General features: G+C 34.4%; 1 protein-coding gene across 1 annotated transcript; it reads right to left on the bottom strand.

The window, feature by feature from the left end:
- Positions 1–7767: 7767 nt before the first annotated feature.
- LOC115983982 (F-box protein At5g49610-like) lies at positions 7768–11552 on the bottom strand. Its single transcript, XM_031106850.1, has 2 exons — positions 11440–11552; positions 7768–9285 (listed from the first exon to the last, which is right to left on the bottom strand). The coding sequence occupies exon 2, from the start codon at positions 9249–9251 to the stop codon at positions 8007–8009; it is 1245 nt and encodes a 414-aa protein (XP_030962710.1). The 5' UTR covers positions 9252–9285; positions 11440–11552; the 3' UTR covers positions 7768–8006.
- Between the last annotated feature and the right edge of the window lie 1167 nt (positions 11553–12719).

The raw sequence follows: 12719 nt of genomic DNA on the forward strand, positions 1-12719 counted from the left end.
AGGAAAATCCACTTCGAGGGTTTGTCTTGCTTCTTTGGATAATGATGGGATTTTAGAGCTTTTTGCATTAAGTGCCAAGATTTTCGGGGCTAAGCTTAATTATTGTATATCAAGAGTGACTCCTAATGTTGCAAACTAAGATTTGGTCCCCCAAGAAGTAAGATTTCAACACCCCAAGCTAGGTGTCAAGTTTTAGTCTACTTTAGGGGGTTCCGTTAGAGATCCCTTTATGCGTTCAAACCACATGTTCCCAAATTTTCCCCTTTAGGATTCATGGGCTTGGTATATGAATCATGTCTTGATCATTTTTAATATTTATAGCATTAATTTGTTGAAGTTTGGATAATTTGGTCTCAGCTCCCCTTCCGTTGGAGGTGCAGTCTTGAGGAAGATCATGGAGTCTCTTCATCTTTTTGACCTCAACTGATATGACAGCCCTTGGGCACTATTCACGTCAGGTAGAGGGTGGCAAAAAATTGATGGGACATCTCTTAGTCCATTCTCAAATGTTTGGTTTCCTTGTATGAGTCTCTAGTTGCCTTTTGGTTAGTTGCTTGTGTTTTTTTGCTTGGGTTTGCTCACATGGGTTGGGTTGTGTGCACATGTTGTCATGAGCTTTCATTCCTCATGGATTTTATTAGTAAATATTTTTGGGTTTTTCATAAATACTTGCAATGGGCCTTTGAGCAATTAGTTGTAATGTTTGAAACAATAGGACAAGTTTCAAAATACTTTTGTAAATACTATTTACTTTGATGAATTCCATGTTGCAATAATGTTCATGGTTTCTAATAATCGCATCATAACTTGAATGATGAGCTTGTGGGTTTGAATGTTTGCCATGAGTGTCAAAGGCATATATTATGGATGTCGCGATGCAAATGATATCCATGTATTTCATGGGTTTATAACAATAAATATATGTCATGGGTCTAATAATCATAACTCTCCATGGGCTTTTACAAAATGATTGCCATGGGTTTTGAGAATAGACAATTCATAAATTCCATGAGCTTGTAATATTGTAATAATATGTTTAAAAAATTAAAGTATTGTTTATTATCGGACTTTTAAGTGAAATAATTATGATATAGTATTTTGCCGAGTATTTAATAACCTTGGACTTTTGATAGAATAGTGTCAAGTAGTTAGTTTGGGCTTTTAATGGTGCCAACGCAAGTTGAGTTTTGGATATTGCCAATGAGAATTGGGCTTTGATATTGCCAATGAGAATTGGGTTTTAAATAGTGCCAATGTAAGTTGGGCTTTTAATGTTGCCAATGAAAATTGAGTTTTGATGTTGTCAATGAAAATTGGGTTTTAAATAGTGCCAATGTAAGTTGGACTTTTGATATTGCCAATGAAAATTGGGCTTTGATGTTGTCAATGAGAATTGGGTTTTGGACAAATAAATTGCCATGGGTTTAAATGATGGGCTTTGATCATGGATTTGAATTCCATTAATAAAATTGTTTTGCCATGGACTTGAATCATGACCTTCTCAAATATTGCCCAGCATAAGTATTCTTGGGCTTTAAATAGAATATGATAATAAAATTGGATAAAATATGAGTTTTGGGGCTTTTTTTGTGATAGTTTATATCATAACCCAATTTAGATAATGAGATATGAAACATTTGTGATTAACTTAATAATTTTTCCAAAAATTATTTGAGAAAACTCAATAACTTATTAGTGGTGTTTGAAAATAAATAGGTGGTACCCAAATAAAATTAGGTGTAAAAAAAAAAAGTACCCTAACATCTGGCATGGCATTTAAAAATGCCAAATAATTTTTTAATGGCCACGTAAGCGCCATGTCAGAAAGAATGGCACTCGATCTGCTATGTAAGAGTTTTCTGTTAGTGGGTCGACGGTAGGGACCAAAATAAAATTGATTTTCTATTTTTAAGAATTAGAATAGTAGCAAAATCAAAATATGAACAAAAATAGAAATCAGCCCAAAATGTAAGGATCAAAAATATTTTTGCATTCAAAGTTTGAACCATAAGTTATGCATGATCATATATGACTTGTGGAATTTGTCTTGTTTATGATCTTTGGTTTTGTTGTGGGGGAATCCACATAACATCTAATAAAACTACTAATTGTCACGTGGAAGATATTTACAATGAGGAAATATGTTGATATTTGTGGCATTCTAGAATGAGATGTGCATGAGATGTTCCTCGAGCATAGTCAATTTATGGAAGAATATATATATATATATATATATAGATGCAAAATAATTTGGAAGAAGTAGTTGGGACAAGTCCAATATACAATGATGAAAAGAAGTTATCAATGAAGATACTAAAGAATTTTATGACAACCTGAAAGATTATTAGCAGCTTTCGAATGAAGTTGCATGAGATTTAAATAACTTGAAATGTATTTATTATTGGAAGAATTAATAACTCACCGTCCCTCTCAAACCCACCAAACACCGTCACACTACCACCCTTCTCTTCATCTCTCTCCACTTGATTAAGCACCTAGTTTCTCTTTTGATTTTCCACTTGTTTAACGACCATAGTTTCTCTTTTGATTTGTTTTGTTTTGTCTTTGGTTGATTTGATGATTTAGGCTTGGGTTTGAAACATGCAAGGGTTTCAGGCCTTTTGGCTATGGTGGATTTGGATTTGAGCCAAGGATGTCAATACCGTACCGGAGGCCGTACCGGTTTGGCCACCGGTACGATATATTTCGGATACCGGTCAATACAAGTGTACCGTTTCGGGTTTACTGCTATTTTTTATATTTATAAATATATATATATATATATATATATGTATGTATGTGTTTGTGTATATATATATTATAATAAATATAAAAGTTTACCATAAAATATTTCCTCAATTTAGAACTAGTTATTCATGGTTTTAGACTTTAGTATCAATTAAAAGGGAAAAAAAATAAAAAAATAAAATAGAAAGCTTAAAAGTTACCATTGCATACTAAGAAAACAAATAATACTAATAAGTTAATACAAATAAGTTACCATTTTGTCCTAACAAAAATTCAAAAATTACAAAACTTAAAAAAAAAAAAAAAACTTTTTTCTTGTACCGGCCGGTACGCCCGGTACCGGCCGGTATTGCCCGAAATTGGCCGGTACGGCCGGTACGCCCGGTACGTGGCCGGTACGCCCGGTATTTTTTCCGGTACGAAACAAGGGGGTCAAGTGTACCGGATTACTGGCCGGTACGGTATATTCCGGCTGGTACGGCCGGTACGGTACGGTATTGACATCCATGATTTGAGCAAGTGGCGTGGTTGTGCCACCAATGATGTGGGTCTGGTGACTGGCAATGGCTACTGGCCATGACCAACGACATTGATTTCGTCAGCTGCCAATGCTATGAAGGTTGGTGGTGGAGTGAGGAGGTGTTGGGTTTTTTTGGTTTTATTTTAAATAGTTGAAATAAGAGAACTCTTAATGGTAGGATTTAATTAAATGGGTGGACATGTGACATACTTTCATTAGTGGAGTATAAAGCACAGCAAGAAAAATGAGACGGAAGATTTGGGCTCACTAACGTATCAAGCATGGTAAAATATGCAAATAAGATCCAAAATAACATTGAATAAGTAAGATAATTCATATTTCAATGGAGTGGGTTGACTGTCAAAAGAAAATTGTTAATATCTTTTTTCCTCTCTCTAAAACTTATTTCTCTAATTTTTTTTTTTTTTACTTTTAGATTTTAAATTAGACTATCAATTTATTTCGATAACCTTTTTTTATTGCATGTAACTATTAACTACTAAATAATAATAATAATAAATTACATAGATTTTGAATATAATAACTCTTTGATTAGTGAATATATACTTAGGACATGATCATTATTCTAATGTGTACTAAAGACAACAAATTATCTTCTTTATTTCATCTTTTTTTTTTTTGAAAAAAAAAAAATTCAATTGTACTGTTACAACAAATAGCAAGGGAGGATTTGAATCTTGGTTCTCCTTATAAAGGAAATCAAATAATACTATTTAACTATAAGATTTTCTGAGTATGTCAACTTTTTTGTACATGGTGATTGTGCCTCACGAATCCTCTTTTCTTGGGAAAATATTTTGCATACTTGTGAGGAAGAAAAGTTGCATATGTAATTAGTCTGGAATAAACGTTAAAACAATTGGTTATTGTAATAACACAAATGTGTGAGTGCACATACTCTACTCTATCAAGGTGTTCTCATTGCTGCCAGTAGACAGATGAAAAACAAAATCATTATCTAGCTTGTAGACAGGGAGAAATTATTTGGCTAAAACTTATTACATACGTGTGTGTGTGTGCTCGCACACAAGTGTTTTACTTTTACAACTGAAAACGTGGGTTTGATTTTAAAAGACGTGTGCAACAAATACTTAACAAAATATTTTGTAATGTAAGTATATAACCTCAAGTGCAACAGTATGGATTGAATGGCACCACTCGCCAACTCAGTTTGTACTTGATCTGGGCCCGTGCCCATCTCTGCTATCCGTTGGCCCTATATTGGGCCCTAAGTAGAGAGACATCTCGCCTTTTATTTAAAGAGAGAGAGAGAGAGAGAGAGATTATTCTCACCCTGAGCCTCTTTGAGTTTTTTTTTTCTTCTCCTTTTTGATAAAACTCTTTGAGTTGTTATTCAGTAAAATATATATAAATATATATATATATATATATATATATATATATTTATACACATATATGTGTGTGTGCGTGTATGTGACCACCTGGGGTATGAAGCTAAAGGGTAGCTTTAGACTCGTGAGCTAGACTCGCCAATTTTACTTTTTTTTTTTTTAAATTACTAACTATCTTTAAAAAAATGGTTACAATAACTTTTTATTTTTTATAATAAGATGATTAGGATGAGAGGGATTTGAACTCTAGATGATTAGATTAAAAACCCTAAGAAGGAGGGGACAAATCTAGAACCAAAGGTGAGCAATTGTTGTTATTGGGGCAATTGCAGTTGTTGTATATTTGCTTTTATGGTTTTGGGGGGGGGGGGGGGGGGGAGTAAGGAACTAAGGATCAAATGAGATTGAAATCATACAATGAAAAAGATTCTAGAGATAACGCCATTTTCTTATCCTATTTGTTTTTTTTTACCCCCCCCCCTCTTTTTCCTTTCAATTCTCCTTAGAGGGTTTTTTTTTTTTTTTTTTTTTTTTTTTATTTTTTATATGAGTGAGTTGCATGAGTGAATAGATTTTTTTTTCTTCTTTTTTTTGCATTCTTTTTGTAATTTTGTGTGAGAGTGCCTTTTTCTTCAGCACACTGGCCCAAGGATCCTAGACCAAATAGTTGTAGTTTGGTGGACTGAGCTTGGTTTACCTCAGCTAAAGGGGCTGTTTAAGAATCAAGTGGCGCACAGGGCATGTTTCCTATAATACACATAAACTAGCAAAACGAGGATATTTGTATTGAACAACAATGAAAACAGCAAAGGAGTACAAAGTAATCAGGAAATACACAAAATAATTGTTAGGGATCCTCAAATTAATAAGAAATACTTCATTAGTTTTTCTTAATTATAGTTACTATGTGCTCACTAAGACGTGATACGAGGTTCAAATAAGTTCAAAAATTACAGACTTTGATGGCTATCCAAACCTCTAAGACTTGTAAAATTTGAACCATTTTGAATCCAAGTATGTGCTATAGTGGCTGTTTCTGGAATACCGGGAGATATTTCACTGTTTTCCCTTGAATTTGACAGAGTTCTTTTAGTGGTTTCTTGTGGAGATTTTTTATTGCTCGCTCAAAAATTCCTTCCTTTTTGCTGGCTGCCTTCCCCCCATTTTATAGTGTCATTCTAGGGTTTCGAGGAACTATTGATTCCCCTGTTTTGCTCCCTGGGTACCAGAATCCGTTTTGTATCCAGCACCTAGAAGGTTGAATCTTTTCCTGTTTCTCATATTTTCCTCCTTTTGGTACTGGTTTTTTGAAAGCCCATGGCTGACTTTCCATTCCAGAGTGTGCTTGTTCCTAATTTCACGTTCCTCAAAACTTCTTACCCCTTATGATTCAGCTTTTGGTCATCCTTCCTCTTTGTCATTTTTCCCAAGTGAGCGGAATCCATCTCTGCTGGTTCAAAGGTCTTTACTGCTACTTCCTTTTTTATAGCCTCCTCATTCTGGTTCCCCGAGGTACCATTCCCTTACATCATGAGTGGTTACTCTAAGTTTTCTGCTTTTCTTGTTGCATCTCTAGTGCCTAAGAAGGACATTTCTGCCCTTCATTTCTTGTGTTTCTTTTGGCATTTCCTTTAAGCTGTCTTAATCCTATCTTAGCTGTGTTACACATCTCGGGGATCCCGAGCCTTTGGCAGCCTCTGGGGATCCCAACTCAGCTTTTTACACTAGTCTTTCTTCAATCTTCCGATCTTGACAGACTGGGCCTTTTTTCTTTTTCTTCCTTCTTTTCTCATAGGCTTTAAGACTTGTCCCTTTATGGCATTTGGGCTTCAAGTCTTTTGGGCTTACCACCTTTTCTTAGGTTCACTTTCTATGACCTCTTCTGTTATTTCTTTGGGTCTGGGTGTTGTGATTTTTTAGACCTCAACATTTTGTAATTGTGAACTATAAAATTTCAGGTTAAAAAGTGTAATTATTTACTCTTTTTTTTTATTGCAATTGGGTTGTCCATGAGTCAATGCTTAGTTTTTATAGGAAAACATGTAAATCTCCCCCCTCCCCTCCCCAAAAAAAAGAGCCTCATCGAATGCAATAATGCTAAGGCCAAAGTTTGGGCTTTTTATTCGAAACATTAAGAAGAAATTTTTTTTGGGTCAATTTAATATTTTATGATCTATTTGGATCAACCATTCAAATTGAATTGTTGATATTTGGTATGTTTTTAACTCTTAATTGCATTCTTCGGCCCCATGTTCTCTCATAGTCTCTTGCCGATTTCCACATTAGCAAATCATTTTAAAGCCCGATTAGTACTTGGTTTTTTTTAGTGAATGCTATTGACACTTGGTTTGACAAATTTTAACCACTTACAATCTATTTTATATCATTGATTGGCTTTGCTGAAACATTTGGTTTTTGAGAATTCGCAATCAATTACAAAGTAGTTGCACTTTCGGAATAACCCCTCACCAACTCATGAGCAAGCAGGATGTTTTTAGAGATACTCATCCCCTTGACAAGGTCAGTTAATATGATTAAAAAAAAAAAAAAGAGTCAGTCAATTTTTTCATTCTAACAGCCATAGAGTCTATTAGCAAGGATTTTGGAAATACACTTATATTGCACATCACAACATAATATATGTCTGTAATCATCAACTCTTGACGGGTTCTGAACATTGGCGATCAAATTAATCATAGTGGAATTTTCTTCAAGAAATCCATTAGATTGGAATAAGGAAGTCCCTGCCAAGCACACATTTTGTTGCACAACTGACCAGAAATTTTTTTTTTTTAAAAAAAGGAACCTGAATCCATTAGGTCCATCACTCCCAAAAGAGAATGTAGATATTTTCACCTACTCCTTTAAGAAAAGAAATAACGAAATTCTACTTCAACTAGGAAAAGAAAAACAATATAGAATCCTAATTCAACTAGAAAAAGGGAAACATTGTAAAATCCAAATTCAACTAAAAAAAAACCCGCAATCTCATTTTAACTAAGAAAATGAAAACAGTAAAGATGCAAAAAATTTCTTACAATTGATCTGCAACAAACATGCAAAGCAATATGCTCATGCTCTATCAATTGGTTAAAAATTAGAAGTCAAAGGTCAAAATAACATGGAAACCAAAAGTTCAACAAATCCCATATAATCTTAGCAACCAATACAAGAAGAAATAAATAAGTAGAAATTAGTACCGCAGGCAAACAGCATCCCCCATGGGGCCATGTAAAAAAAAACTTAGGCCAATGAAATTGACCGGTCCATGCTTGCTTAATTTATATAAATGCACTGACTACTTCCATTTCAATGAGCAGCAGTTTAAAAATGTGGTGATCCTAAAGGTTTCTTCCAATTTTTGTCTAGGTCTTCCTTGTTTTCAATTTTTTTCTAGGTCTTCCTTGGTAATTAAAAGATGTTGAAGCAAAAGAGATAGAAGCACCACCAGAATTCTGTTTCAACCAGGGAATGCCAATTGTTGCCAAGGTTGGTGTATATGGGAGCACAGTGGCCTGAACTTCAGTCATATGTCTCAGGTACAAGCCATTAAAGAAGAATCTTAGCCTTCCAGTTTTGAAATCGTACGAACATAACCTACCTCGTAAAGACAAATACACAACTTCATCATGGAAAGTTTGAGCGTCCACTACAAAAGAATCTCCAATCATTTCAGGAGACTGCCGTACACGATGGATATAATGATCCCTTGATTCTTCACCAAATTGATCTATATTTAAATGGTGCTTAAGAACCCAAATGGGCTTGCAAGGATCTGTTAACATCCAGACCCTAAGTTCAGACATATCTATACACACATAATGAAGATACCCATCTGAATCCCCAAGGCAAGCCAGTCTTGCACCTCCATCCAACCACTTAGAACCTGGTACTGTAATGACTCCAGATAACTCCTCATCCACCTCAAAAGTGATTATGTTCTGATTGCTCGTCAACCAGTAAAACCTTCCATTAACATAAATGTGTTTGTTCTTGTGAAGCTCATCCTTGCAATAGCACACTTCAAGGGAAGTTTTCCATTTGCCTGTCTCCGATGAGTAGATCACAAAGGAATAGGAATTTTGGTCATGTTTTGGACGCTGAATGCTGACCACTTTAAAGCAAGGGATCATCTTTGCTGAAGAACCAAATGGGTAGAAAGCCAATCCGAAGATGCTACCAACATAGCAGCCAGTGGGTCTCAAGGTTAACCGTTCCTGGGTCATTGGGTTCCAAACAACTATGTCCAGCACCTCTACATCCCTAGTTCGACGACTTCTATAACAGATGAGTCCATCACATGAAGCCATAATGACAGAAGTCGGTTGAGGGAAACTTTCATCCATCAATTTAAATATGCCCAATTCACCATTAACACTAGCGTAAAGGAAATAATCATCTCCAAAAAAATTACCCCCATACTCCTTAAACTCTTGAACAAGGAGTCCCGAAATGCATCTTGACCTCTGATGGTGAATACGCACAAAGGATGGATCAGATATAAGGCTCGTCCACCTCTTGGATACACCCTTGCACCTTAAAAGGTTCTTAGGTGACAAGCGACTTAAAATTTCCATTGCTAAATCCTCATTTGAAAAAATGTCTTCCATTTTTCTTATGAGCAAAAACCCAAGTTATAACAGGCTGCAAATGATACAAACAAGAAAGTATTACCGTAAAGTATAAACCCAAGTCATAACAAAGATAATCACTTCAAAAATCTGCAGTGACACCAAATTGTTACAAAATAACAGAGGTCCAAACTAATGTCCCAATTAATACAGTTTTCAAGACCTGTAAATACAATTCACTTTTATCCTATATTGACATTTGACTCCAATTGAAGAAGCAGAGTGGATGACATATGGAGTGTTTTATTTATTCTCTAGACTCCACTATATGTTAGGGGTCGCATAAAACACATTTCACTTGGATAATTTATTATTGTATACAAGCATTTTCCCATAATGCTTCTCTGTTTTCTACAAAGTATGGAGGATGCATAGCTTGAAGCTACGTAAAAAAGTAAAGTTGGACCCTCTAGAATTCCATAGGAAAATTAAGGCAGCTATGGCATGTTTTGCCCGAAGAACGCAAATGATAAGTATAGTATAATAAGGGATAAGGAAGAAGGGTGTTGTCACCTGGGGCTGGATTAAGATCAATATCGATGCTGCTTGGAGGAAGGGAAAGGCACAAAACAAGAAAATTGGTACGTTCGGAACTAGATCAGAATATTAACTATATTAGAAGCGTAAGGAGTGCAAGGATGCCAGGTTTTGTTTGAACTAAAATTTTTCTGGTATTTTGGTTCCTGAGTCTCTCCCATCTTTTGTATCTGATGTTTTTTTTATCAGTAAATAAAAATTTTATTGAAGAGGAGAGAGAGGAAAAAAACAGGTCCAAGTATACAGGTAGGGTACTACAGAACCCTAAAAACAAGAAAAGGAAAGAAAGATTAACAAATTAAGCTTAAAAGTATTTCAGATAAAGTGCCAACCAGCTGTGACTTAAGTTGATCCATCAAACATTCTTTATCTTCAAATAAGCATGAGTTCCTTTCTCTCTAAGTCCAAACAGCCACATCAAACAAGTAGAAATTACTCACCATATAGGCAGATATCCAAACTAGACCATATCCTCCTACCAGATTTTCGCACTCAGTTTTCATATAGTTATAACTGGTGTAGGAAAATTTGGAATTTTTGTCTATGTCTGCCAGTGGTGGATTTAGAACAGTTACAGAAAAGGGTTATGAGGTTTTTTATAAAACTAAAAAGTGGTTGGGTGTGTTACATGAACGCTTCAATAGGAAAATAAAAAACTTTGACTTTTGTTCAAAAGAGCTAAGAAGAGCTGGGATCGAATTTCTGTACAATTTGTGAATAGTGTGCAGTTGAAAAAGAAAAAGAACCATAATCAAATTTCTCCCAATCCTCAAAAAACTCAATAAAGTTGTCTTTGAAAACCAAAATCATGAAAAATCTGAGTCCTAACTTCTCAAAAGATTTTTAAAATACAAGGAAAAAAAAAACCAACATTAACGTAGTCCTCTCTTAAAGTTGATTTCTCTCATTTTAAATTCCAAACTTCTCTCTCAGCAACCAAACAGAGCAAGAAGATTAACCTATATAAATTCAAAAAAAAAAAGCTATCTTTACTACTTTGTTTATTGTATGTTGTTGTATGATAGAATCTAATTTTTTTTTTTCTTATAAGTACCTGTAAAAATATTTTAAAGCTTATCTTTTTATTTAAAAAAAATTATTAAAAGAAATATGTGCCTCCTCTCTCAAACTACAACCCCATCGCCTATCTCAAATTCTACACTTACATCGCATACATAGACAACTGATCTTCCCACCCTAATGCTCTCAGTTTCTAGCCTTTTTTAGTCCCTCAAATTCCTTTCTAAACTCAGTTACCTAGGCCTTTGCACAGCCACAGCATTAAATTCTCCAAAATATAGTTGTCTTAGAAAACACAAAGCATGAAATTCAGAGGCCTAAACGTCTCAAACGTTTTGAAAAAACAAATAGGATGAAAAGGGATTCCATAAAATTGTGACAATCATAACATAGTCCTCCTCTTGTGACAGTAAAATTGATTTCTCAGCAACCAAACAGAGCATGAAGATTAATCAATATAAATTCAAACAATACAAAAGAAGCTATCTTTACTACCTATATGGTTTTTGCATCACATCAAAGAATCATTCAGAGAGAGAAAGATGATAGTTCTGATAATAAAAATAAGATGAAACAGAGAGTTTTGTTTTTTTTTTTTTTTTTTTTTTACCTTTTTAAATAGCTGAGAGACCGATCATAGGATATGCTTTCCCGGAGAGTGTGGAAAACAAAACATCATCGTACGCCGACCAACTGGTTTTTAGATTCGGCGATAAGTACTGAGTGAAAACTGGTTTTCTAGATTAGTAATACTTTTCGGATTTCGATGCATTCACGTAATTACCACGATATAGTACTTGTGACTTGTGAGCTGAGAGATGTAAAAATAAAAAATAAATATTTAAAATTTAAAAATCGTTTAATCCAAGAGCTGAGATTAAAAAGTGAGTCTTCAACTTTTTATCTCACCCATTAGTTTAGTATTATTGTATAACTCTTGTGCATGCTCACCCATTAGTTTAGTATTATTGTATAACTCTTGTGCATGGTACAATTAAAAAAAAAAAAATCACAATTACAAATAGGCGTAAATGCACTTCTAGTCTAAACATTTTAGCTTTTTTTCATTTTAGTCCCTACATATTATTTTTTTCACTTTTAGTTCCTAAATCAATTAACGCGTTCCATTTTAGTCATTTCTGTTAGCTCACTGTCGGAATTTGCTTAGGTGGCAGACGGACTATTAATATAATAATAATAAATTTTATTTTACTATTAAAAATGCCACGTCAGCTTATAAATTAAAAAAAATTATTTATTAATTTTAACTAAAAAAATTAAAAATAGATCATTTAAAAAAGAAATTAAATTAAAAAAAAATTCTTTACATTATGTTCTTCCTAGTCATCATGAAGAACATGTTCATGTTCTTCCTCAAATAATATGTTTGGTTGCCGAGGAAATTAAAAAATTCAAGAACATTCCAACACGGAACACATAAAATCAAAGGGCACATATCTACAAAATACAAAGACCTTCAAAGATTCAAAACACAAACAACACAAACCCAAACCCAACCCTCAATCTCTAGCAAACCCAGAACATCACATGAAAAATCAAACCCTCCATACAAACATTAAACCTAAAAACAAACCTATAAATTTCAAACCCAAATTCAAGAAACCCATAAACAAACCCATAAATTTTAAACCCATCAATCTAATAGAGACTAGGGGTGTCAATTTGGGTTAGCGCGTTGGGTTCGTGTCGTGTCAAGGTAGAGGTATTCGACTAAATGGCTCAACCCTAACCCGACTCATTTAATAATCGTGTCATGATCCGTCAACCCTAACCCAACCTATTAATAAGGCGGGTAGACCTGACCCAACCCATTTGACACGCTTAATAAACGAGCTGTGTTGGGTTAACACAAATGTAACACAACCCATT

Source organism: Quercus lobata, chromosome 4, assembly GCF_001633185.2.
Source record: "Quercus lobata isolate SW786 chromosome 4, ValleyOak3.0 Primary Assembly, whole genome shotgun sequence".
In the NCBI taxonomy this organism is placed as follows: domain Eukaryota; kingdom Viridiplantae; phylum Streptophyta; class Magnoliopsida; order Fagales; family Fagaceae; genus Quercus; species Quercus lobata.